At 46.0% G+C, this 27620-nt stretch overlaps 1 protein-coding gene across 1 annotated transcript in view; it reads right to left on the reverse strand.

Moving 5' to 3' along the window:
• Positions 1-11622: 11622 nt before the first annotated feature.
• LOC140489376 (uncharacterized) overlaps positions 11623-27620 on the reverse strand; it is a 28239-nt gene continuing 12241 nt past the window's right edge. The window contains exons 3-4 of the mRNA XM_072588867.1: positions 21294-21457; positions 11623-16574 (exon numbers count right to left, since the gene is read on the reverse strand). Of these exons, the coding sequence (XP_072444968.1) occupies positions 16302-16574; positions 21294-21457 (437 nt within the window). The 3' untranslated portion in view covers positions 11623-16301. The remainder of the gene's footprint in view (positions 16575-21293; positions 21458-27620) is intronic.

The following is a 27620-nucleotide window of genomic DNA, read 5'->3' on the forward strand; positions in this document are numbered from 1 at the left end:
CATTCCCCTCCCCTATATTTCCCTGACTAATGCACTTAACCTACACATCCCTGGACACTATGGGCAATTTAGCATGGCCAAGTCACCTAACTTGCACATCTATGGACTGTGGGAGGAAGCTGGAGCACCCGGAGGAAATCCACGCAGACATGGGGAGAATGTGCAAACTCCACACAGACAGTCACCTGTGGCTGGAATCGAACTTGAGTCCCTTGTGAAGATGTTTCCATTGGTAGGAGAGATTTAGGACCCAAGGGCACAGCCTTAGAATAAAGAGAAGACTTCTTAGAATGGAGATAAGGAGAAACCTCTTCAGCCAGAGAGTTGTGAGAAGGCTGTGGAAGCCAGGTCATTGAGTATATTTAAGATGGAGATAGATAGGTTCTTGATTGTCAAGGGGCTCAAGGGTTACGGGGAGAAAGCAGAAGAATGGGGTTGAGAAACTTAGCAGTGACTGAATGGTGGAGCAGACTCGATGGACTGAATGGCCTAATTTCTGCTCCTATGTCTTACGGTCTTATTTAACTTTGGCAGAAAGACCTCAGAAGGTGGTCTTTCCCCACTGTGCCTTGGCAGCAGCTGCCCAGGCTTTAGTGCTTCCCTCAGCACGTGGTCCTGGACCTTGGAATGTACCAGTCTGCATCACTCGGTCAGGGTCAACTCCTTGCTCTGGAAGATCAACAAGTTTCAGGCAGACCAAAGAGCCTCATTCATTGAGTTGATGGTCCTCCAAGCGCGGTCAATATTTGTCTCCGTGCCACAGAATGGGGACACAGGTTCATAATCCTACCCAGGTAGTTGGTGCAATTTGAGGATAGTTAATGGATCTCCTTCTAAAAACTAGTCTCAGTAATAGTGACCCTCCCTACCCCTTTCTCTCTCCTCATTTAACACTCACTGCTTTGAGCAGGGTCTTAGTCATCTTGGGGTGGCACGGCTGCTCAGTGGTTAGCACTGCAACTGTACAGCGCCAGAGACCTGGGTTCGATTCAAGCCTTGGTCTACTGTCTGTGTGGAGTTTGCACATTCTCCCTGTGTCTGTGTGGGTTTGCTCTGGTTTCCTCCATCAATCCAAAAATGTGCAGGCCAGATGAATTGGCCATAGTGTTAGGTGTATTAGGCGGAGGAAAGTGGGTCTGGGTGAGTTACTTTTCAGAGGGTCAGTGTGGACTTGTTGGGCTGAAGGGCCTGTTTCCACACTGTAGGGAATCTAATCTCTAATCAACAGTCACCTAATGCGACTCAATATTAAATTCTGTTTGGTTATAATCTTGGAAAACATCTTGGGACATCTTACTCTGTCAAAGGTGCTATGTAAATGCAAGTTGGGTGGTTGATGTTGGTCAAAAAAAAAAGACATCAGAGTTGACTTCAAATGCCTCTCATGAAGTAGCCTCATGTGGTTTTTCCTTTTTTCAATCTTCAATGTTTTACATTAAACACAGGAAGCCATTATTGGTTGTTCTGAGTGGTGCAGAGGAACTCCTGGCTTTTCCAATTCACCAAGGCTCCTCAGACAGCACCTTCCAAAGCCGTGACCACTGCCATCTAGAAGATCAAGGGCACCAGATGCACAGGAATGCCAACTCCTGAAAATTCCACTCCAAGCTGGATTAGCACGATGGCTCAGTGGTTAGGACTGCTGCCTCACAATGCTAGGGACCTGGGTTCAATCCCAGCCTTGGGGTGACTGCCTGTGTGGAATCTGTACATTCTCCCCGTGTCTGTGTGGGTTTCCTCCGGGTGCTCCGATTTCCTCCCACAGTCCAAAGATGTGCAGGTTCTGTGGGCTGTGGGTTATGGGATAGGGAGGAACGGCCTCCAGAGGGTTTGTGTGGACTTGATGGGCTGAATGGCCTGCCCCCACGTTGTGGGGACTCTATGAGGAATCACACACCACCCGACTTGGAAATATACCTCCTTTCCTTCAGTGTCGCTGGGCCAGAATCCTGGAATGCTATGGGTCTACCTCCACTCCAAGGGACTGACTCTCAAATCCATCTTCTCAAGGGCCAATTCGGGATGGATGATAGATGCTGGCCAGTGACACTTGACGCTCCAAGAATGAACAAATTTTATGCCATACACGTTTCTGCCACAAGTGGGTGCCCATGTGCTGGATTCCTCTTCTGAACGACTACTCAAAGCATTGACATTGACAAGATGACAACACATGTATTCACACTGGGAATTCAGTATTTGTTTATGGTTGTGAATAATCCCATGGGCTATTCTGTCCTTCTCCCAACTGGCAAAAAACCAGCAGCTGGAATGTGATGTCCATAATTTTATCCTTGTCATAAAATCATAAAGGACCTCCAGTCATTTGGGTCTGTACTGCCTAAATATACTACTACTGATAATAATCCCACCTTCCAGCACGAGGCCCAGGACCTTGAATGTTATGACACTTCAAGTGCTCCCACCTCAACACTCTCCCCCGCACCCCAGGCAGTGCATTCCAGACCTCCAATATCTTTCCCTATATCCGTAACCTCCTCCAGCCCCTACACCTCTCCCAATCTCTGTAACCTCCTCCAGCCCCTACACCTCTCCCAATCTCTGTAACCTCCTCCAGCCCCTACACCTCTCCCTATCTCTGTAACCTCCTCCAGCCCCTACACCTCTCCCAATCTCTGTAACCTCCTCCAGCCCCTACACCTCTCCCTATCTCTGTAACCTCCTCCAGCCCCTACACCTCTCCCAATCTCTGTAACCTCCTCCAGCCCCTACACCTCTCCCTATCTCTGTAACCTCCTCCAGCCCCTACACCTCTCCCAATCTCTGGAACCACCTGTAGCCCCTATACCTCTCCCTATCTCTGTAACCTCCTCCAGCCCCTACACCTCTCCCTATCTCTGTAACCTCCTCCAGCCCCTACATCTCTCCCTATTTCTGGAACCACCTGTAGCCCCTCCAATACTCTTTGATCGCTGGCTGTGTTCTTTTCTAAACTAGAGAGTGATACAGATGGTGACCATTCAGCCATTGTGTCTGTACTATCTGTATTATAGAAGTACATTTGCCTTCAGGCTTACTCCCCATTACCCTGCAAGGCCTTCCATGTCAGTACTCATCCAAAGCCCTTTACCAGGAAGATGCATTCTCGGTGACCACACCCACATAGCGACCTTGTTATATTCTGAAGACAGGTTTATGATGATAACCTTGATGTAAAGTTGTGGGACTCAGTCGTAGATTTGAGGGTCTCTCCTGAAACGGAATCGTGAGGTAGCATGTCTATAGATGGGGAGCATGCTCAGCTCAACTGCAGCACTATCCAAATGCAAGCTGTTGTTGTTACCTCTGAATATCACCAGCCTGTGAACTCTGAGTGCTCCTGTGTGGTACAGAGAGTCTGAGCGTTGTTAGTGAGCTGTGAAGGGGAGGGATGGGCTGGGGGAAAGTGGTGAGGAGTCTCTCCAGAGGAAGAAAAATGGAGCTGTGCATTTCCACAGTGCATTTCATGACCCAGAACATCCTATCATACATCACAGTCAATGAAGAACTTTCTGAAGTGTTATCTCTGGAGCCATGTCCTTTAGGGAAGGAAGCTGCCATTCCCTTACCTGGTCTGGCCTACATGTGACTCCAGACCCACAGCAATGTGGTTAGCTTTTAGTTGCCCTCTGGGTAATTAGGGATGGGCAATAAATGCTGGCCTGACCAGTGATGCCCTCATCCTGTGAATGAATGTAAACAAATTGTCTGAAACATGGCAACCAATTTGTGCACAGCAAGATCCCAGCTTGATGATCTAACCTTGTGATGTTGATCGAGGTACTAGGACAGTGGAGAGAATCTTCTTTGATTCTTGCGATTAGAGGATAGGGAAGACCTCAATTCTCCTCTGAAAGACAGCTCCTCTGACATTGCAGCCTTCCTACTGTACGGCACCAGGAATGCAAGATTTATGGTTAGGTTCTGCAGCGTGGAGTTTCTTCTTTGTATGCTAATGTTTCTGAAATGTTTAATATTTGAGACTACATTAAGCTCTGTTGTCTATTGTGGCTGGAATAGAGTCCTGAAACCCATTCTCCTTTCCTGGCTGACTCTAAAGGTTAATCTAATTAGTAATGATACATGAGTTACCACTTGGGAGTCTTAACAAGGCTTATAGAGGTTTACAAAATTATGAGGGGCAAGGATAGGATAAATAGACAAAGTCTTTTCCCTGGGGTGGGGGAGTCCAGAACTAGAGGGCATAGGTTTAGGGTGAGAGGGGAAAGATTTAAAAGAGACCTAAGAGGCAACATTTTCACGCAGAGGGCAGTATGTGTATGGAATGAGCTGCCAGAGGAAGTGGTGGAGGCTGGTACAATTGCACCATTTAAGAGGCATTTGGATGGGTATATGAATAGGAAGGGTTTGGAGGGATATGGGCTGGGTGCTGGCAGGTGGGACTAGATTGGGGTGGGATATCTGGTTGGCATGGACGGGTTGGACCGAAGGGTCTGTTTCCGTGCTGTACATGTCTATGACTCTATGTCATTTATGACATGATCACAGTCGTGACAAGTTATAATGACTGCTAGGTCTAATTATGCATAAAGCCTCTCAGGAGCCAGACATAACATGTTATGTCTGGCTCAATGTAACTAGTAACATTAACCCTTTCAGAATCATTATCTTATACAACAGATTGTAATCAATCTGATAATGTCATGTGAACTTGGGTGACAAAAGTCAGAAAGCTTAAAATCTGTAGAGTGTATTTGCTATGTTGTTTCATCATGTTAGTAAGAATGTGTACCTCACTCATGAAGTTTGTTCCTAATTGCTAACTTTGCTTTAAGACTCACGAGTGTTCCTACAACCAAGGTGACTTGGTAGATGTCTATAAGATTATGAGATGCATAGATAGGATTGACTGTTAGGATCTTGTTCCCAGCATTGGAATGACTAATACTAGGGGATGCATTTAAGTGAGCCGGGGGAAAATTCAAAGGCAATGTGAGAGGCAAGGTTAATACACTGAGAGTCTGGAACGTACTGCTAGGGGTGTTGGTGAAGGCAGATACAGTTATTTCTTCTATAGCGCAATAGTTGTGTTCCTGTGTGACGCTGCATTCTACAAGAATCATGCACTACAAATAACACTCAGTGGTGGTGATGCAATTGCACTATAGCCGGTACATGTTTTAAAAGTTTGTGCTTTAGAAACAGTGTCCCCTATTGGTCAGTTGCATTATGCTTTGATGAAATATGCGTTATAGCAGAATGACCTGTACAATGGGAGCATTTAAGAAACCTTTAGATTAGACATAAATATACAAGGAATGGAGGGATATGGAGTAATGGCAGGCAGAAGGGATGCATTTAATTTGGTGTCATGTTTGGCACATCATAGTGCGCCAGAGGGCCCGTTCCTGTGCTGTACTGTCCTGTGTTCTGTGTTGTGTATTCTGTGTTCTCTGTCCTGTGTCCTGTATTGTGTGTTGTGTGTTGTGTGTCCTGTGTTGTGTGTCCTGTGTTGTGTGTCCTGTGTTCTGTGTCCTGTGTTGTGAGTCCTGTGTTCTGTGTCCTGTGTTGTGTGTCCTGTGTTGTGTGTCCTGTGTTCTGTGTCCTGTGTTGTGTGTTCTGTGTCCTGTGTTGTGTGTTCTGTGTTGTGTGTCCTGTGTTGTGTGTCCTGTGTTGTGTGTTCTGTGTTCTGCACCCTGTGTTGTGTGTTCTGTGTCTTATGTTCTGTGTCCTGTGTTGTGTGTCCTGTGCTGTGTGTTCTCTGTTGTGTGTTCTGTGTCCTGTGTTGTGTGTCCTGTGTTGTGTGTCCTGTGTTCTGTGTCCTGTGTTGTGTGTTGTGTGTTGTGTGTTCTGTATCCTGTGTTGTGTGTTCTGTGTCCTGTGTTGTGTGTCCTGTGTCCTGTGTTCTGTGTCCTGTGTTGTGTGTTGTGTGTCCTGTGTTGTGTGTCCTGTGTTGTGTATCCTGTGTTGTGTGTTCTGTGTTGTGTGTCCTGTGTTGTGTGTCCTGTGTTGTGTGTTCTGTGTTGTGTGTTCTGTGTCCTGTGTTGTGTGTTCTGTGTCCTGTGTTGTGTGTTCTGTGGTGTGTGTCCCATGTTGTGTGTTCTGTGTTCTATGTCCTGGATTGTGTGTTGTGTGTTCTGTGTTCTGCATCCTGTGTTGTGTGTTGTGCGTTCTGTGTTCTGTGTTGTGTGTCCTGTGTCCTGTGTTGTGTGTTGTGCGTTCTGTGTCCTGTGTTGTGTGTTCTGTGTTCTATGTCCTGGATTGTGTGTTGTGTGTTCTGTGTTCTGCATCCTGTGTTGTGTGTTGTGCGTTCTATGTTCTGTGTTGCGTGTCCTGTGTCCTGTGTTGTGTGTTCTGTGTCCTGTGTTCTGTGTCCTGTGTTATGTGTTCTGTGTCTTGTGTTGTGTGTTCTGTAGTGTGTGTTCTGTGTCCTGTGTTGTGTATTCTGTGTCCTGTGTTCTGTGTCCTGTGTTATGTGTTCTGTGTCCTGTGTTGTGTGTTCTGTGGTGTGTGTTCTGTGTCCTGTGTTGTGCGTTGTGTGTTGTGTGTTGTGCGTTCTGTGGTGTGTGTTCCGTGTCCTGTGTTGTGTGTATTGTGTCCTGTGTTGTGTGTTGTGTGTTCTGTGGTGGGTGTTCCGTGTCCGGTATTGTGTGTTCTGTATCCTGTGTTGTGTGTTTTGTGTCCTGTGTCCTGTGTTGTATGTCCTGTGTTGTGTGTTCTGTGTCCTGTGTCCTGTGTTATGTGTTATGTGTCCTGTGTTGTCTGTTGTGGGTTCTGTGGTGTGTGTTCCGTGTCCTGTGTTGTGTGTTATGCGTTCAGTGTCCTGTGTTGTGTGTTCTGTGTCCTGGGTCCTGTGTTGTGTGTTCTGTGTCCTGTGTTGTGTGTTCTGTGTCCTGTGTTGTGTGTCCTGTGTCCTGTGTCCTGTGTTCTGTGTCCTGTGTCCTGTGTTCTGTGTTGTGTGTTGTGTGTCCTGTGTTGTATGTCCTGTGTTGTGTGTTCTGTGTCCTGTGTCCTGTGTTGCGTGTTCTGTGTTGCGTGTTCTGTGTTGTGTGTTGTGTGTCCTGTGTCCTTTGTTGTGTGTTGTGTGTCCTGTGTTGTATGTCCTGTGTTCTGTGTTCTGTGTCCTGTGTCCTGTGTTCTGTGTTCTGTGTTGTGTGTCCTGTGTCCTGTGTTCTGTGTCCTGTGTCCTGTGTTCTGTGTTCTGTGTTGTGTGTTCTGTGTTGTGTGTCCTGTGTTGTATGTCCTGTGTCCTGTGTCCTGTGTTCTGTGTTGTGTGTTGTGTGTCCTGTGTTGTGTGTCCTGTGTTCTGTGTTGTGTGTTGTGTGTCCTGTGTTGTGTGTCCTGTGTTGTGTGTCCTGTGTTATGTGTTCTATGTTGTGTGTCCTGTGTTCTGTGTCCTGTGTTCTGTGTTCTGTGTTGTGTGTTGTGTGTTGTGTGTCCTGTGTTGTGTGTCCTGTGTTCTGTGTTGTGTGTTGTGTGTCCTGTGTTGTGTGTTCTGTGTTATGTGTCCTGTGTTCTGTGTCCTGTGTTCTGTGTTCTGCACCCTGTGTTGTGTGTTCTGTGTCCTATGTTCTGTGTCCTGTGTTGTGTGTCCCGTGCTGTGTGTTCTCTGTTGTGTGCTCTGTGTCCTGTGTTGTGTGTGCTGTGTGGTGTGTTGTGTGTCCTGTGTTCTGTGTCCTGTGTTGTGTGTCCTGTGTTGTGTGTCCTGTGTTGTGTGTTGTGTGTCCTGTGTTGTGTGTTGTGTGTCCTGTGTTGTGTGTCCTGTGTCCTGTGTTCTGTGCCCTGTGTTGTGTGTCCTGTGTTGTGTGTCCTGTGTTGTGTGTCCTGTGTCCTGTGTTGTGTATCCTGTGTTGTGTGCCCTGTGTTGTGTGTCCTGTGTTGTGTGTTCTGTGTCCTGTGTCCTGTGTTCTGTGCCCTGTGTTGTGTGTCCTGTGTTGTGTGTCCTGTGTTCTGTGTCCTGTGTTGTGTGTCCTGTGTTGTGTGTCCTGTGTTGTGTGTTCTATGTTTTATGTTCTAACAGGCAGGGCCTCTAGACCCAGTTGAGGAAAGAGGATGGTGGCAGCAAAATACCGGATAGCGGTTGGCATGGCAGCACATATCAGGGCTTTAAGAAATAAATTGGGCCCAAAATGCAGCTCTAACTTTAAAGAAAGTTTGCAGATGGAAGGATCACGGCTGTATATTAAAGGGTTTGTAGAAAGGGTTTGTGCTGTGACTTCTGTCTTCAAGGTCTGTGCTAACTCAGGACGCAAGCCTGAGTTAGTTTTTGCCTTCACGGATTCCAGCAACCATGGGGTCTGCCCTTACTCTGCTGTGTCTCTGCCTTGACTCTCAGGGATTTCTGTAATTCTGGATTACATACAACTCTCTGGTTTAACTCTTCCATTCCTCTCTTCTTAGTGAATGTTGATGGATATCATCATCATGGCCAGACTTGTTCCCATTAAGCCACGGATATCTGGGAGGGTAGAAGGTGTAATAAAGACCAGCACACACTGACAGTTAAGGGGCATTGGTGTCTGAGAAATAAGGAAAAGATTTAGCAAGGAATTCCACAGAACAGATCTACAACAGCTAGCCTGTTGGAGTAGGAAGGAAACCAATTGACTAAGAGGGAATTCATGATTTAGTTAAACAGGATACTGAATTGACTGAATTTGGGGCAGCATGGTGGCTCAGTGGTTAGCACTGCTGCCTCACAGTGCCAGGGACCCAGGTTCGATTCCTGCCTCGGGCAATTATCTGTGTGGAGTTTGCACATTCTCTCCATGTCTGCTTGGGTTTCCTCCCACAATCCAAAGATATGCAGGTCAGATGAGTTGGCCATGCTAAATTGCCCATAGTGATAGGTGCATTCGTTAGGGGGAATGGGTCTGGGTGGGTTACTCTTCGGAGGGTCAGTGTGGACTTGTTGGGCCAAAGAGCCTGTTTCCACACTGTAGGGAATCTAATCTAATGAATACCTGGAATCCTGCACCTAATATCCGTCTCTTTACATAAGGAAGGATGTATTCAAGTTCATTGGCAGCAGCTCAGCGAAGGTTAATTGGGCTAAAACCTGGAATGAGTGAGTTGTGTTATGGGAAACAGTTAGACAGACTGGGCATGCTTCCATTTGAATTTAGAGGTTTTTGGGGGTGACTTGAAGTTAAGATAGAAGATCCTGAGGACTCTTGACAGGGTTGATGTGGGGAGGCTCTTTCCTCTTATCGGGGAGTCTAAAAGTGTTTAAAAATTAGGGCTCACCCTTCTGAAACAGAGATAGTTGAACTTATTTTCTTTCAGAGAGTCAGGAGTTTTTGGAAATCTCTTCCTGAGAAAGTGGTGGAAGTAGGGAGATGAAAACTAACCAGGGCTTGGTCGGAATGCAGATTGGGGGTTACAATCAGATCAACCAGTAACTAACTGAATCGTGGGAGCAGGCTCTAGGGGCTGAATGGCCCACTCTGCTCCTTTGGTCATCTGTAAGACAGTGATGGTTGAGTTACAATGCTATAAGAGGTGGTGTTAAAGTTGTGTTAAAGTGGTGTTAAGGTGGGGTTATGATGATTTTAAAGGTGGACTAAGGTGGTGTTAACATGGGGTTAATTTGGTGTAAATGTAGAGTTATGATGACGTTGAAGTGGTGTTAAGCTTTGGTTATGATGATCTTAAAGTGGGATTAAGATGGTGTTAAGGTGAGGTTAATTTGGTGTTAAGGTGGTGTTACGATGATGTTAAGGTGGTTTACACTTGGAAGTCATGATTTGGAGATACTGGTGTTGGACTGGGGTGTACAAAGTTAAAAATCACACAACACCAAGTTATAGTCCAACAGGTTTATATGGAAGCACTAGCTGGTGTTGTGTGATTTTTAACTTTGTATACCTTTGGAGGGATTTACAAAACATGGACAAGATTTTTAAATTCATGTTTTGGACACATTGCTGTCAGAGGAAAGAACTGTAATTTCCAAATCATTAGTTCTACAACTTTTATCTAATATCAACAAAAAGGTGGAGTTTGTTCCTCTGTGTTTATTTGATGTAAAAACCACTATTCCTGAGGCGAGCCAAGAGGTAAATGAAGGCCAAATGTTGAACCTTCTCAATCAATTGGCTTTTCACTCTCCTTTTTGTTGACAAATGCATCTCAGAAGCTCCTGCCCCAGGCTTACTCAGAATCTTCACCCAGTCAACTCTGAGCTTTAACCTCCAGCCTCATGAGGGGTGACCTTTGTCATCAGGACCTGATTATTTCGGTGACTGCCTAATCTTGGATGGGTTAGGGTAAGGGGGTTTCCTTCGGGTGCTCCGGTTTCCTCCCACAGTCCAAAAATGTGCAGGTTAGGTGAATTGGCCATGCTAAATTGTCCGTAGTGTTAGGCGAAGGGGTAACTGTAGGGGAATGGGTGTGGGTGGGTTGTGCTTCGGCGGGTCGGTGTGGACTTGTTGGGCTGAAGGGCCTGTTTCCACATTGTAAGTAATCTAATCTAATCTAATGGTGCTGAAAGGGTTCATGTTGAATGCTTTAAACTCTGCCCAACCTGATGATATCACACAGTCCATGGGTTGGGAATGAGGAGTTGAGCACAAGACCCTAGTGGAGACAGAGACATAGTTACTCTCTGTAACTATGACAAACTGGTCAATGTAAACTTTACCAATTGCTGTCATGCCATTAAACTACATCTTGATGTTGAGACAAGTGATTCTTCATATTCAGACTTGAATGTGGTTTACTTCTCTACAGGGTGGCACGGTGGGTTAGCACTGCTGCCTCATGGCACCAGGGACCTGGGTTCGATTCCACCCTCCGGTGACTGTTTGTGTCAAGTTTGCACATTCTCCCTGTGTCTGCATGGGTTTCCTCCCACAATCCATAGATGTGCAGGCTGGGTGGATTAGCCATGCTAAATTACCTGTAGTGTGCAGCCTATAGGTGAGGACATGTAGGATTACACTGGTTGGTTAAGGGGGTGGATCTGGATGGGATGCCATTTGGAGGCTCAGTGCAGACTCAGTAGGCTGAATGGCCTCCTTCCACACCATTAACTAGATAGACACAGCATTGCAAAGGGGGCAGTGTTCCTGGTTCAGATCCTGGTGCCCTCTTTCTAGCTCTTAACCGGAGATGCTCTTAAACCTGTTCACATCAGGCAGCGAGTGCTTCAGACAGAGGGTTTAAGTAGGGCTACTTGTGGGGCAGTGATAGTGTCCCTACCTCTGAGCCAGGAGAAAGTGATGGCTGGAGATCAGAGTCGAGAGTGTGGTGCTGGAAAAGCACAGCAGGTCAGGCAGCATCCGAGGAGCAGGAGAATCAACATTTCGGGCAAAAGCCCTTCATCAGGAATGAGGCTTGTGGGTTGGGGCTGAGAGATAAATGGGGGTAATATCTCTGAGCCAGGAGACCCAGGTTCAAATTCCACCTGTTGCAGAGGAGAGTCATAACATCTCTCGGGGGAAGATAAAAAGCGAATAAGGCTGCTCTTTATCCAGGCCTTTAGTTGTTCATTTGGCAACGTATGTCTTGCAGAAGAATAAATGAGCCCCATTTCCGAGGAAAGAAATACAAAACAACACAACTGCCTTGGTACTTTTCTTTTATAACTTTATTAAACATAGAAAGCATTTCTTATTTTTAAAAAATATTTACAAAATAGAAGTAAGAAATTTACAATCGTTTAATCCCCTCGCATGATGAAAATAGCAACAGGAACTCCTATTACCAGGTCGAGAGATTATCGGTATATGTCCGAAAACTTTGTAGAGGGTTTCCAGTGATCAGGGATAGTATCAATAGATGATCACGATGCTGTTTGAGAAGGCAGCGAGCACACTCGGGGAAATCGTAAATTCAGAGGATTGCTCTCTTGACCAGACCACTCACTGAATTTTGCACATTCTAAGGTCAGCAGAGTTTTACACCATGTCGAATACAGTTCCTAACATTTCCTGAGAATTCAAGTAATCCTTATAGTGTGGAAGCAGGCCATTCAACCCATCAAGTCCACACCATCCCGCTGATGAACATCTCGCCTAGACCAACCCCATTCCTGCATTTCCCATGGTTAATCCACCTAACCTGCACACCTTGGGCAATTTAGCGTGGCCAGTCCACCTGACCTGCACATCTTTGGACCATGGGAGTAAATCCACGCAGACACGGGGTGAATTTGCAAACTCCACACAGACAGTTGCCTGAGGCTAGAATTGAACCTGGGTCCCTGGCACTGTGAGGCAGCCGTGCTAACCACTGAGCCACCATACCATCCACCTAGGCAATTCCCTCTTTCGAGAACCTTTGGTTGAGGTGACCCCTCCCCCACCCCCTGTATAGAACTGGGTGCAATACTCTAGTTAGGGACGAATCAGAATTTCAATAGATTAATTTAATGGTTTTGTTGAAATGCAGAGAGCTGCCAACATTTCAAGTTGAGATGAGACTCTGATCTACAGAATCTGCAGTCCTCATTTTCGCCTAACATTTCACATTGGCTGACCCTGAGATGCAATCAGCGCAGTATAAATGCAACTTCGATCTGGCCTCTCCTCGTGTCACTGGTTCTTCTGTCCCACAAGCTGACCTGAGCCAATGAAAATCTCTCCGTGGGTATCTCAGGATTACCCATCAACATACTTCAGATTCCAGTCCCTCGTGAAAAGTCGAGGGGACTGGAATCCTGGTTAAGCTGATCTTGGCTGTGGCAGTCAACTGAGCTGCCAGAGTTAACCACAATGTTTCTTCCATATGGCTGGTCTGAGAGAGTGGATGTGTTTGCGCAGCTCCCAAGTCAGACTGAACTGGTACACCTTGCTACAGGCCATTGACCAATTGAAAAGATGCCCAGTTTTGACAAAACAAAACAAGCTAAGAGTTTAAACAAATAATCCAAAATTATGCAATGCACTGAGAGTACATTAACTCATAAATCCACAAAGGCCACACCTGTAAGCTTTAAGGACAGTAATTTTTATAAAGCTTGTATTCTGATTTACACATCTCTTTCACTGGTCATCCCCTGTTCCCAAAGGTCTATAACGCCTTCTGACTTTTTACTTGAAATTTAGATTTGAAATCCTCCTTCTCGTGTTCAAAGTTATCCATTTCCTCAGCTTTGTCTGACCCACCTCCATCTGCAGAATCCTTTGGGGTCTTTGTTGTCCCACAACACCACCTCCTACACACTCCCTTCATCTCACTGCTGGAGACTGCAATATGGCACTAAGTCTGGAATGCCCTCCCTAAACCTCGCTCTCCTCCTTAAACTCTACATCAGGGACCAAACTTTGGTCCACCAACCTCCTCTACTGCAGCCTCAAATGTTGTTTGATGACCCTGCTATAGAGCACATTGGAAGAGTTTTATTGCATTGAACGGTCTATATAAATTCCACTCATTGTTTGATGCGGAAGGGGCACTGAACAATGATCAGTATTTCTTTGGTTAGTCGTAATTTTTGTTACTCACTCATGGGACATGGGTGTCGTTGCTGAGCCAGCATTTATTGCCCATCCCTTGTTGCCCCATGAGAAGGTGATGGTGAGCTGCCTTCTTGAACCGCTGTGCTGGAGGTCCACCCACTGTTCCCTTAGGGAAGGTATTCCCATTAGTTGTGAAGAGTCGGTTGAGGTTTGGAGTTATATAGAATCCCTACAGTGTGGAAACAGGCCCTTCGGACCAACAACTCCACACAGCCCCTCCAAAGAGTAACCCACCCAGACCCCTATTGATCTATTTTTACCCCTGACTAATGCACTTAACCTAAATTGTGAACACTATGCACAATTTAGCATGGCCAATCCACCTAACCTGCACATCTTTGGACTGTGGGAGGAAACCCACACAGACACTGAGAGAATGTGCAAACTCCACACATACAGTCACCCGAGGCTGGAATCAAACCCAGGTCCCTGGTGCTGTGAGGCAGCAGTGCTAACCACTGAGCCACCATGCCACCCCAAAGTTGTTGGAGGTTCCCAAACATCTCTCTCATGACCCATTTTCCTCACCTAATGCCTCATCTATAGAGACTAATCAATGATTCCATACATGTGATGAGCAGGATAGTGGAGAGAGTGGATTAGATGAACTTTGACCTTCTGTTGGCCTTCAATGCTCATGTCTCTTAATCCCATGAAACTGTAATGTGACAAATCGTAGAGGATTAAGGTAATTATGTTGATACTTCCCCTCAACTCAGAGGGTTGCTCTCTCATTAGAGAGAGAGAGAGAGGGAGGACTGGTGGAGAGGTTAACTGAGGCGAGGTGGAGAAGGTAGGTTATGACCTCTCTCACTGAAATTGAAACCCTGTTATTGGCATCCCTCCAAGTTGCAAGCCAGCCATCCAGCCAGTTGAGCTAACTGGCCCCAATTTACATCAGTGCTGCCCAAGTCCTAGTGAGGAGCTCTACGCCCTGATACAACATTGGCTCCTGTGCATCTCAGCGTGATCTCAATTAAAATGGTATCATGCGACCCTATCCTTTCCCCAAATTCCTCCCATTCTCTCCCAAAAATACTCACTCAGAGGACCATGTTATGTACCTTTCCTGAATGTGGGATATGGATGTCACAGACACTACCTTTTGAAGGTGATGGAATGTTACCTAATGGTTGCAACTGAGGCATGATGGGGCATTTCAGAGTAATGGCATCACTGCGGGTGTGGAGTCACATATAGGCCAGACCAGTTAAGAATGGCAGATTTCCTCTGCCAGAGGGATTGAAGTAAATCAGCTGGGGCTTTTGAGGATAATCCAAGTGGATGCCATTACCAACATCAAAATTTTAATTCCAGATTATATTTAATTTCTTTTTGAGTTATATTTAATTTCTTTTTGAGTCATATAGCATGGAAACAGCCATTTAGTCCAACTCGTCCAAGCTGACCAAGTTTCCCAAACTAGGTTAATCCCATTTGCCTGCAGTTGGTCCATATCCCTCTAAACCTTTCCTGTTCCAATATCTATCCAAACGTACTTTAAATGTTGTAACTGTATCCGCATCTATCACTCCCTCTGGCGATTCGTTCCACACACAGAAAAATTGTTTGGGTTCAAATCACCCAGAGGCTGTTACAGGATTTGAACTTCATACCTTTAGATCATTTGTCCAGTCCACTGGATGTCTAGACTGGCAACATAAGTATAAGGTACTGCACCACAAGGGGAATTATGCAATGTAGAGGTGTGGTATACAGAGAGGTGAGTTATCGAGTGGATGAGGTTATATGGGCAGGTGTAATTCTCAAGATGTGGTTTATACACAGGTCATACAGAGGGCAGACTGGACATGAGGTGGAATGATACTGTCGATGGTTTCAACCCAATCTCCACAGGGATTTATTTATCCAGGGAAGACCTGGGCACAGGGTGTTAAGGCCAAAGCAAAATCTTAGGTCAGATCAGCAGCTCCATGAGCAAAGACTAACTTTGAAAAGTCTTCATTAGCTAGCTGACTCTCAGACTGCAGCCATGGTCCTAGTCATCTGAATTGTGGAATAGCTGTTTTGCTAACGTCTAAGTAAACGGAGGTGGCAAAGGTTAAAAGGACAATGATTAGGTTGACACTTCAAGTTGCATTGCCTGATAGCTACTAGATAGCACTATTTCACCATTGAGGAAACAATCGGCGATGGACTGATGATAAATGGAGCTATTGATCTCGATGGACAGAGTTCTGGTCCTACACTGTATCTGGACCTTTTTCTGTATTTGGCTTTGGTTATAAGCAATTGATTTGATTTATTACTGTCACGTGTACCGAGGTACAGGGGAGAGTGCTTTACAGGCAGATCATGCTATACAAGTGCATCGAGGGAACAGAACAGAGTGCAGGATGTAATGTTACAGTTGCCGAAAAGATGCAGAGAGAGATCAACATTAACATCTAAGAGGTCCTTTCAAAAGTTGGATAACAGCGGGGAAGAAGCTGCTCTCTGCAAGTGTATTCAAACTTTTCTGTCAGTTGGGAGAGGTGTTAGCTCCATTTCTCATCCTGCCAACCCCAGACTGCTTTACCGCGACTTTTGTGAACGAAGCCCCTCAGCTTTTAGAATAGACACAGAAATGACAGTCAGCTGAGAAACGAGGCTACTAACGGCGCGGGAGGCCTTGGATCCTGAGTCCTTGCCGCCTCCAGGTTCCTATTCTACACGAGCGAAAACACCTGGCGTGTGGGAGGGTTTTGTTTTTGCTGTTCTTGCAGTTGGGGAAATCCTCCAGCCTTTCAGCTCCTCCTAATTCTGCTCTGCTCCCCCCACACTCGTTCTTAAAATAAAAAAGAAATTCAGCTAGTCGCGTGGCCAGGTTTCCCTCAAAAGGTTCAAAGTCAACTTCAAGTGCTAGACCCTCCTCGCTCATTTTGAATGGGTCAGGACGTCGAGGGAGAGCGCGGGCTGCCCTGTGGGAGGTGTCAGTACCGTTCTGGACCATACCCGCTGCTGGGACGGGTACCGCGTGTGCCTTGTGCCCTCATCAGTACGCAGCGAGTCTTTGCCCCGTCCCAGCCAATCAGGGATCTCAGTTCTGGGGGGGACAGCGAGGTTGGTGGTGCTCAGGTAGTGCTGCAGGGTTCCTCCAGTCCAGGTGAGGTAGTCCCGATTGCTTCTAACCGACCGCTTCCCCACTGTCTATTTTAAAGGTGAGAAGAAACCACAAAAAAGATTCAAGTCTTTTGGAGTTTTATTTCTGAATTGAGAGTCATAAGAACATAAGCAATAGGAGCAGGAGTAGGCCATTTGGCCCGTCTAGCCTGCTCCACCAGTTATTAAGATCATGGCTGGTCTTTTCATGGACTCAATCCCACTTACTCGCCCGCTGACTATAACCCTTACTTCCTTTACTGTTCAAAAATCTATCTATCTAAAAAACATTCAACGAGCCAGCCTCAACTGCTTCACCGGGCAGAGAATTCCACAGATTCACAACCCTCTGGGTGAAAGAGTTCCTTCCCAACCCAATCCTAAATCCAATCGGACACCATTACCGACACCAGATTTAGGGATATGCTTCAAATCTGGGCGATGGCCTAGTGACCTGACTGAGATGTACAAGACCATGAGGGGCATGGACAGGGCGGATAGGAAGCAGCTATTCCCCTTAGTTGAAGGGTCACTAACAAGTGCTCATAAAGGGGCTCTTCTGACATGGTGGTAGAGTCCCTATGTCTGGGCCAGGAGGTCTGGATTCAAATCTCACCTGCTCCAGAGGCATGTAATAACATCTCTGAACAGATTGATTGGAAAACAAGGGGGCTGTACTATTAATCCAGAGACCCAAGTAATGTCCTGTGGATCTGGGTTCGAACCCCATCATGGCAGATGGTGGAGTTTGGGTTCATTAATAATCCGGAAACAAGATTCTAATGGTGAGCATGAAATGATTGTTGGGGAAACATCCACATGGTTCCCTTTAGGGAAGGAAATCTTTAATCCTTACCCTGTCTGACCTACATGTGATTCCAGACCCACGACAATGGGTGTCGATTCTCAACTACCCTCTGGGCTACTAGGAATACACAATAAATGTTGGCCCAACTAGTGATGCTCATATCCATGAAGGAATTAAAATAAAGCTGAGCCCCTTTGGCTCATTGAACTGTGCTGACACTTCTAAAAGTGATCCCACTTTCCCACACTAGGCCCATGGCCTTGAACACTACGATAGTCAAGTGCTCATCCACGTGCCTACCTCACTTCCCCTCCCCTCCCAGACAGCACATTCTATATCTCCGCCACCCACAGGGTGAAAAACATTTTTCCTATAATCCTCCAGCCCTTCACTTTAAAAGTATACCCCCTCATTCGATATTTTCCGATTGATCTGTTCAGAGATGTTATTACATGCCTCTGGGGCAAGTCAGATTTGAATCCAGGCCTCCTGGCCCAGATGTAGGGACACTAGCACTATCTCAGTTGATATTTTGTATGGAGGAATGTGTACAAGTTGTTTGCTCAGATTTTTGATTGCTAACGTACTCCTTTTGTCCTGTGTCAATTTCAACACAGTGGTACCTAGGAGTTTAACATTTTCCATGTGCGTTGTGACTTTAAGTTTAAGGGAGGGTTGATAATTGGTGAAGATATTGATGAATTCTTCTAATTCTGCTTCGGGGTGTTTCCCAAACATCATAGCAACTCAAATACAGAAGGTAATATCACTAACTGATGTTATTACCCTATAGTCTAGATTAGAGTGGTGCTGGAAAAGCACAGCAGGTCAGGCAGAATCCGAGGAACAGGGGAATCGACGTTTCGGGCCAGACCCTTCATCAGTAATGAGGCTAGGAGCCTTGGGGGTGGAGAGATAAATGGGAGGGTTGTGGGGCTGGGGAGAAGGTAGCTAAGAGCATCCTGTTCCTTGGATGCTGCCTGACCTGCTGTGCTTTTCCAGCAACACACTCTCGACTCTGATCTCCAGCATCTGCAGACCTCACTTTCTCCATCTAGCACATATCAGTCAGATCCCTCCCTCCTCAACATCTCAGCTCCAAAGAAAATAACCCACGTTTATCCCGCCCCCACTCAACGCTAAACTGCTGCCTCTCAAGGTGCAACTCGATGAATCTCACCCGAACTCAGTGTCTGGCTTTTCCACAGAGCAGCCAGAAACCAAGCAGACACAGAGACCCCCTCCACCTGACAGTGGGGACCCTCATTTACCCCAGGGTAAGGCAGGAAATGCAGGAATCCCAGCCAGGATCCTGGCTCAAACCATCAGAAAGTGAAGGATGTCCATTCCAGCGAACATTTATCACTCCAGAGGGAGCTGGGAAAAATTGAAATCACTGAAGGACTGAATTCTTGCAGTTGAGCATGGAGGCTCCACCTTAAGCACACAAGCGATTGGGAGTGACAGGGCAGAAAGAGACCATTCAGTCCACTGAGTCTGTGCCAACCCTCCATAGATCATCCCATCCAGACTCAGCCCCCTACCCTATTTCCGTAACCTTGTATTTACCATGGCCAATCCACCTACTGTGCACATTCCTGGATATAATAGACAATTTAGAAATCACTGAATCCCTTCACTGTGGAAGGAGGCCATTCAACCCATTGAGTCCACACTGACCTTCTGAACATCATCCAACCCAGATCCACCGCCCTACTCTGCCCCTGTATTTTCCATGGTGAACTCACTTAACCTACACACAATGGGCAATTTCCCATGCCCAATCCACTCTAAACTACATATCTTTGGACTGTGGGAGGAAACTGGAGTATCCAGATGTAATCCACGCAGACACGAGGAGAATGTGCAAACTCCACATAGACAAGTCGCCCGAGGCTGGAATCAAACCCGGGTCCCTGGCACTGTGAGGCAGTAATGTTAACCACTGAGCCACTGTGCCACCTAAATACAAACACCTTTGAGCTGGAAGGATGTAGCAGACGCTATTGCAATGAACATTGTCAATTGTTAAGTTTAAATCTGCGATTGAGATCTGAGATGCAGTAAAAATGTAGTCTCTGCCTGGTTAAAATATCCTCACTTCATGCATATGTGCAGCAAGCACACTAACTGAGATCTCATCATTCTGTGGAAGACATTTTTAGGGTGCTGATATTTTGTGTGGAGGAGTGTGTACCAGTTGTTTTGCTAACATACTCCTTTTGTCCAGTGTCAATTTCAATACAGTGGTACCTAGGAAGTTAACATCTTCCATGTGTGCTGTGACTTTAAGTTTAAGGGAGGGTTGATAATTGTTGAAGATATTGATGAATTCTTCTAATTCTGCTTCGGGGTGTTTCCCAAACATCATAGCAACTCAAATACTGAACGCAATATCACTAACTGATGTAATTACCCAATAGGAGAAAGTGAGGACTGCAGATGCTGGAGATCAGAGCTGAAAATGTGTTGCTGGAAAAGCGCAGCGGGTCAGGCAGCATCCAAGGAGCAGGAGAATCGACGTTTCGGGCATGAGCCCTTCTTCAGGAATGAGGAGGGTGTGCCAAGCAGGCTAAGATAAAAGGTAGGGAGGAGGGACTTGGGGGAGGGGCATTGGGAATGCGATAGGTGGAAGGAGGTCAAGGTGAGGGTGATAGGCCTGAGTGGGGATGGGGGGGGAGAGGTCAGGAAGAAGATTGCAGGTTAGGAAGGTGGTGCTGAGTTCGAGGGATTTGACTGAGACAAGGTGGGGGAGGGGAAATGAGGAAACTGGAGAAATCTGAGTTCATCCCTTGTGGTTGGAGGGTTCCTAGGCGGAAGATGAGGCGCTCTTCCTCCAACCGTCATGTTGCTATGGTCTGGCGATGGAGGAGTCCAAGGACCTGCATGTCCTTGGTGGAGTGGGAGGGGGAGTTAAAGTGTTCAGCCACGGGGTGGTTGGGTTGGTTAGTCCGGGTGTCCCAGAGGTGTTCTCTGAAACGTTCCGCAAGTAGGCGGCCTGTCTCCCCAATATAGAGGAGGCCACATCGGGTGCAGCGGATGCAATAAATGATGTGTGTAGAGGTGCAGGTGAATTTGTGGTGGATATGGAAGGATCCCTTGGGTCCTTGGAGGGAAGTGAGGGGGGAGGTGTGGGCGCAAGTTTTGCATTTCTTGCAGTTGCAGGGGAAGGTGCCGGGAGTGGAGGTTGGGTTGGTGGGGGGTGTGGACCTGACGAGGGAGTCACGGAGGGAGTGGTCTTTTCGGAAAGCTGATAGGGGAGGGGAGGGAAATATATCCCTGGTGGTGGGGTCCGTTTGGAGGTGGCTGAAATTACCCAATAGTCTAGATTAGAGTGGTGCTGGAAAAGCACAGCAGGTCAGGCAGCATCGACCGACTAAATCAACATGGAAAGGGAGCCACAGAAAAGTTGCACTCAAAGAACTGCCATGGGCAGCATGGTGGCTCAGTGGTTAGCACTGCTGCCTCACAGCACCAGGGACCCAGGTTTGATTCCTCCCTTGGGTGACTGTCTGTGTGGAGTTTGCACGTTCTCCCTGTGTCTGTGTGGGTTTCCTCCGGGTGCTCTGGTTTCCTCCCACAACCCAAAAGATGTGCAGGTCAGGGTGAAATTGGCGATGATAAATTGCCCATGGCGTTAGGTGCAATTAGTCAGGGGTAAATGTAGGGGAATGGGTCTGGATGGGTTACTCTTTGGCGGGTCGGTGTGGACTTGTTGGGCTGAAGGGCCTGTTTCCACACTGTAGGGGAATCTAATAAGAAAAAATATAATTTTCCCAATGGCACTCAAATCGCATGAAGGAATTATAAATTGACTACACTTGAAAATGTACTCTAAAGCATTTGGGTTGCTTTGAGGTTCTGAGAGGTAATGCATTAGCTCTTCCTACTGGGGCTGGATGAGAAAAACTGGACTAAAGTACGAGGAAGGTGTACCGTTATTTCTCAGTGGCACTCACCCTATGTAGCATGGTCCTCTGTGGAGCTGTAGAAGGCGTGGATCTGGCTGTTTCGGGTGGTATGGCACAGTACGTCTCCAAGATCAGAAGGTCACAGCTACGAAAGCAGCACTGCTCCACAATGCCTCGGTTCTGTCTGTTCCGACGACCCACCATTTTGCTGACTAGGAACCAGAAAAGTGCAGCCATTAAATGTGGGGGAGTCTAATGGTTGATCACTCAGACCAGTTGCTTCAGTCCACCTACCTTGCACTTCACTTGAGTTCTCTGCTTTATTTTCTGCTCCGATAATTTTCATTACTGGTAACAGGAAAATGTTCTACATGCTGGGCAGCAGGACTCCCCATCAACCGCTCCCAGGACGAGGACAGCATAGGATTAGAGACAGAGTAAAGCTCCCTCTACACTGTCCCCCATCAAACACTCCCAGGACAGGGACAGCACGGGGTGAGATACAGAGTAAAGCCCTCTCTACGCTGTCCCCCATCAAACATTCCCAGGACAGGGACAGCACGGGGTGAGATACAGAGTAAAGCCCTCTCTACACTGTCCCCCATCAAACACTCCCCTGACAGGGACAGCACGTGGTTAGATGCAGAGTAAAGCTCTCTCTACACTGTCCTCCGTCAAACACTCCCTGGACAGGAATAGCACAGAGTTTGACACAGAGTAAAGCTGCCTCTACACTGTCTCCCCATCAAAAACTCCCCTGACAGGGAGAGCATGGGGTTAGATACTGAGTAAAGCTCCCTTTACACTGTCCCCCATCAAACACTCCCAGCACAGAGACAGCACAGGGTTAGATACAGAGTAAAGCTCCTGCTACATGTTTAAACTGAAAGTAAAGCTTTCTCTGCAATGACCCATCAAACGCTCCCACTACAGGTATAGCATAGGGTTAGATGAAGAGTAAAGCTCCTTTTACACTATCCCCATCAAACACTCCCAGGAAAGGTACAGCATAGTGTTAGATACAGAGTAAAGCTCTCTCTACACTTTTAAACTGGAAGTACAGCTTCCTCTGGATTGTCCCAATCAAACACTCCCAGAACAAGCACAGCATGGGGTTAGATACAGAGTAAATCTCTCTCCACAATGTCCCATTAAATACTCTCAGAAGTACATTAATATTATAGAATTATTACAAATAGATTTCATCATAATAGATTTTGTAGTTGGGAATATAGAATAATTTCAAAGAGCAGGCCATTCAGTCCATTGTTGTTGTGTCTGCATATTGAAATATCTCCCATCCCTATAATTTTTGTCTGAGCACTACATCTTGTCCAACAAAGTACTTAACTAAATCCCATGTTGAAAGATAATATTGAATCTCCTTCAATCACCATTTCAACCAGTGCACATTATTTAGTATTTGATTAAGCTTATCTGCTCACTGATCCTTTTACAGAGGTTGATTGCTTTAGTCTATGGCTGAGTGAAGTAATTACCTCTTGACTCTGAGAGGAAGTTTGGAAGGTGGGCTGGACATGTGGCTCCCCCTCGCTATGATGGCATGCATCATGACAGTTCTGTAATGTTCTCACGATGTTTCAAATTAACTGAGAAATTTACTCTGAGATAAGCAAGACGTAGAGTAACTCAATCTAAACATACCACACTGGATTGTAAAAGTTCACTTCACAATTTCCTGAAGGAGTATCTGATTCTGTTTCCAGCTATTTAAATTGTATCCCTAGGTCACAGATCCTCCAGCCAGTTACTCTATTTACCAAAGCATGTGTGATGGTGAATACGTCAATCAAATCTATCCTGCTCTGAGGTGGACAACCTCAGTTAGTTACATCTCTCCACACAACTGCACCTTCCACCTCTGACTACTTGAGCAAAAGCCTGAGATGTTGATGGAGGCAGGTACACTCACAACATTTAAGAAACATCTGACATAGCAGGCCATGGTCCAAATGCAGATTTTTAAATTCATTCATGAGATGTGGGCCCAGTATTTATAACCCATCCCTAGTTGCCCCTTGAGAAGGTGGGGGTGAGCTGCCTTCTTGAACCACTGCAGTCCATGTGCTGTGGGTAGACCCACAATGCCCTTTGGGGAGAGAATTCTAGGATTTTGATCTAGTGACACTGAAGGAACGGTGATATATTTCCAAGTCAGGATGGTGAGGGACTTGGGGGCATCTTGCAAGGGGTGGTGTTCCCATGCATCTGCTGCTCTTGTCCTTCTAGATGGAAGTGGTCGTTGCTTCAGAAGGTGCTGTCTGAGGGTGTTTGGTGAATTTCAGCAGTGCATTTTGTAGATAATCCACACTGCTGCTGCTGAGCGTCACTGGTGGAGGGAATGGATACTTCTGGGGGTGGTGCCAATTAAGCGGCTGCTTTGTCCTGGATGGTGTCAAGGTTCTTGAGTGTTGTTGGGGCTGCATCCATCCAGGCAAGTGGGGAGTATTCCATCACACTCCTGACTTGTTTCTTGGACAGATTTTGCAGAGTCAGGAGGTCAGTTATTCAGCACAGTATTCCTCGTCTCTGTCTTGGGATCAAAAGCAATGTGTAGTTTGGTCAGCATTGATGTGATGGGATGAATAGCCTGTTTCTATGCTGTTTAACTCTGACTCTAAATCTCTAACGGTCTCAAAGGCTTTGACACTCTTCGGAATGTATGGTTCCGTGAATTAGTCATATTCTCAACCTTTGCAATGCAGGCATCGCTACTGAATCTAACATTTGTTGTCAAACCCTAATTACCCCTGAGCTGAGTGGCTTGCTGGACTATTTTAGGGAGCCATTAGGAGTCAACCACATGGCTGTGGGTCTGGAATCACAAACAGGGTCAGGTGAGGTTAGCACAGCAAATCTCCTTCCCAAAAGAACATCAGTGAACCAGACCAGGCTGTGTAACAACTGCTGCTAGTCTTTTGGCTGCGTTTAAACTAAATAGCAGGGGGAGGGGACAAACTGGAAGTTTAAGAAGGAAATTGAAGGGAAAGTTAGAACAAGGGAAGTCAAGAAAGACAACGATATCAATGAAGCAGAAAACTCAAAAAGGGATCATGCCATAAGGTTGAGTGAAATAGGGGTTGATAGGAAGGGTGAGGGCAGTAACAAATTAAAAATACTATATATGAATGCACGAAGTATTAGAAAAAAGATGGATGAGCTTGAGGCTCTTTTGGAAATTGGCAGCTACGATATTGTGGAGATAACTGAGACGTGGCTTCAAGTGGACAGGGCCTGGGAAATGAATATTCAAGACAGACTGATGGGCAGAGGGGGTGGGGTGGCCCTGTTGGTAAGGGATGATATTCAGTCCCTTGCGCGAGGAGACTTAGAATCAGGGGATGTAGAGTCAGTATGGATAGAGCTGAGAAATTCTAAGGGTAGAAAGACCCTCTTGGGAGTTATCTACAGGCCCCCAAACAGTAGTATGGATGTAGGGTGTTAAGTTGAATAAGGAGCTGAAATTGGCCTGTCGCAAAGATGTTACTACAGTTGTTATGGGGGATTTCAACATGCAGGTAGACTGGGAGAATCAGGATGGTATTGGACCTCAAGAAAGAGACTTTGTGGAGTGCCTCAGAGATGGATTCTTAGAGCAGCTGGTGCTGGAGCCGACCAGGGAGAAGGCAATTCTGGATCTGGTATTGTGTAACAAACCAGAATTGATCAGGGACCTCGAAGTGAAGGAGCCATTGGGAAGTAGTGACCATAATACAATAAGCTTCGATCTGCAATTTGAAAGGGAGAGGGTACAATCGGTAGTGACAATATTTCAGTTGAATAAAGGGAACTATGGAGCTATGAGGGAGGAGCTGGCCAAAGTTCAATGGTGCAATACCTTAGCAGGGATGACAGTGGAGGAACAATGGCAGATATTTCTGTGTATAATGAAGAAGATGCAGGATCAGTTCATTCCAAAAAGGAAGAAAGATCCTATGAGGAGATCAGGCCGTGGCTGATGAGGGAAGTTAAGAAACATATAAAGTCAAAAGAGAAAAAGTATAACATAGCAAAGATGAGTGGGAAAACAGAGGACTGGGAAGCTTTTAAAGAACAACAGAGGATTACTAAGAAGGAAATACGCAGAGAAAAAATGAGGTACGAAAGTAAACTGGCCAAAAATATAAAGGAGGATAGTAAAAGCTTTTTTAGGTATGTGAAAGGGAAAAAATGGTTAAGACTAAAATTGAGCCCTTGAAGACAGAAACAGGGGAATATATTACAGGGAACAAAGAAATGGCAGAAGAGTTGAATTGGTACTTCAGATCTGTGTTCACTGGGGAAGACATAAGCAATCTCCCTGAGGTAACAGTGGCTGAAGGACCTGAACTGAAGGGAATTTATATTTGCCAGGAATTGGTGTTGGAGAGACTGTTAGATCTGAAGGTTGATAAGTTCCCGGGGCCTGATGGTCTACACCTCAGGGTACTGAAGGAGGTGGCTCGAGAAATCGTGGATGCGTTGGTGAATATTTTCCAGAGTTCGATAGATTCAGGATCAGTTCCTGTGGATTGGAGGGTGGCTAATGTTGTACCATTTTTAAAGAAAGGAGCGAGAGAGAAAGCAGGAAATTATAGACCAGTTAGTCTGCCCTCAGTGGTGGGAAAGATGCTGGAGTCAATTATAAAAGATGAAATTACATCTGGATAGCAGTAACATGATAGGTCAGAGTCAGCATGGATTTATGAAGGGGAAACCATGCTTGACTAATCTTCTGGAATTTTTTGAGGATGTAACTCTGAAGATGGACGAGGGAGATCCAGTAGATGTAGTGTACCTGGACTTTCAGAAAGCCCTTAATAAAGTCCCACATAGGAGGTTAGTGAGCAAAATTAGGGCGCATGGTATTGGGGGCAAAGTACTGACTTGGATTGAAAATTAGTTGGCTGATAGGAAACAAAGAGTAGTGATAAACGACTCTCTTTCAGAATGGCAGGTGGTGACCAGTGGGGTACCGCAGGGATCAGTGCTGGGACCGCAGCTTTTTACTATATATGTTAATGATATAGAAGATGGTATTAATAGTAACATTAGCAAATTTGCTGATGATACTAAGTTGGGTGGCAAGGTGAAATGTGAAGAGGATGTTAGGAGATTACAGGGTGACCTGGACAGGTTAGGTAAGTGGACAGATGCATGGTAAATGCAGTTTAATGTGGATAAATGTATGGTTATCCACTTTGGTGGCAAGAACAGGAACACAGATTACTACCTAAAAGGAGTCAAGTTAGGTAAAGGGTCAGTACAAAGAGATCTGGGTGTTCTTGTACACCAGTCAATGAAGGTAAGCATGCAGGTACAGCAGGTAGTGAAGAAGGCTAATAGCATGCTGGCCTTCATAACAAGAGGGGAAAGTTCCTGAAGAAGGGCTTATGCCCGAAACGTCGATTCTCCTGTTCCTTGGATGCTGGCTGACCTGCTGCGCTTTTCCAGCAACACATTTTCAGCTTCATAACAAGAGGGATTGAGTAGAGAAGCAAAGAGGTTGTTCTGCAGATGTACAGGACCCAGGTGAGACCGCACCTGGAATATTGTGTGCAATTCTGATCTCCAAATTTGAGGAAAGACATTGAAGCTATTGAGGGAGTGCAGTGTAGGTTCATGAGGTCAATTCTTGGAATGGCAGGACTACCTTACACTGAAAGACTGGAGCGACTGGGCTTATATACCCTTGAGTTTAGAAGACTGAGAGGGGATCTGATTGAGATATATAAGATTATCAAAGGATTGGACACTCTGGAGGCAGGAAACGTGTTTCTGCTGACGGGTGAGTCCCGAACCAGAGGACACAGCTTAAAAATAAGGGGTAGGCTATTTAGGACAGAGATGAGGAGAAACCTCTTCACCCAGAGAGTGGTGGGTGTGTGGAATGCTCTGCCCCAGAAGGCAGTGGAGGCCCAGTCTCTGGATTCGTTTAAGAGTTGGATAGAGCTCTCAAGGATAGTGGAATCAAGGGTTATGGAGATAAGGCAGGAACAGGATACTGATTGAGGACGATCAGCCATGATCATATTGAATGGTGGTGCAGGCTTGAAGGGCAGAACGGCCTACTCCTGCACCTATTGTCTGTTGTCTATTGTCACTGAGATGATTAATATTTTCTAACCAACCTGTTTAGAGAGGCTATTATTCACTTCTGGAGCAGTCGCGACTTGAACCAGGTCCTCCTTACAGAGGTAGGGACACTTCCAGTAATACAAGAGCCCTATTTGAGACTGTATTATAAATTGAATTCAAACACTGGGATTACTTAGTAAACTAATTACATTAAACTAAATTAATTAGAGGACTAATTAGTAAAGTGAGATCACGTGGGATTCAGGGTGAGCTTGCCAAGTGGCTGAATGGCAGGAG

Source organism: Chiloscyllium punctatum, chromosome 18 (genome assembly GCF_047496795.1).
Source record: "Chiloscyllium punctatum isolate Juve2018m chromosome 18, sChiPun1.3, whole genome shotgun sequence".
Lineage (NCBI taxonomy): Eukaryota > Metazoa > Chordata > Chondrichthyes > Orectolobiformes > Hemiscylliidae > Chiloscyllium > Chiloscyllium punctatum.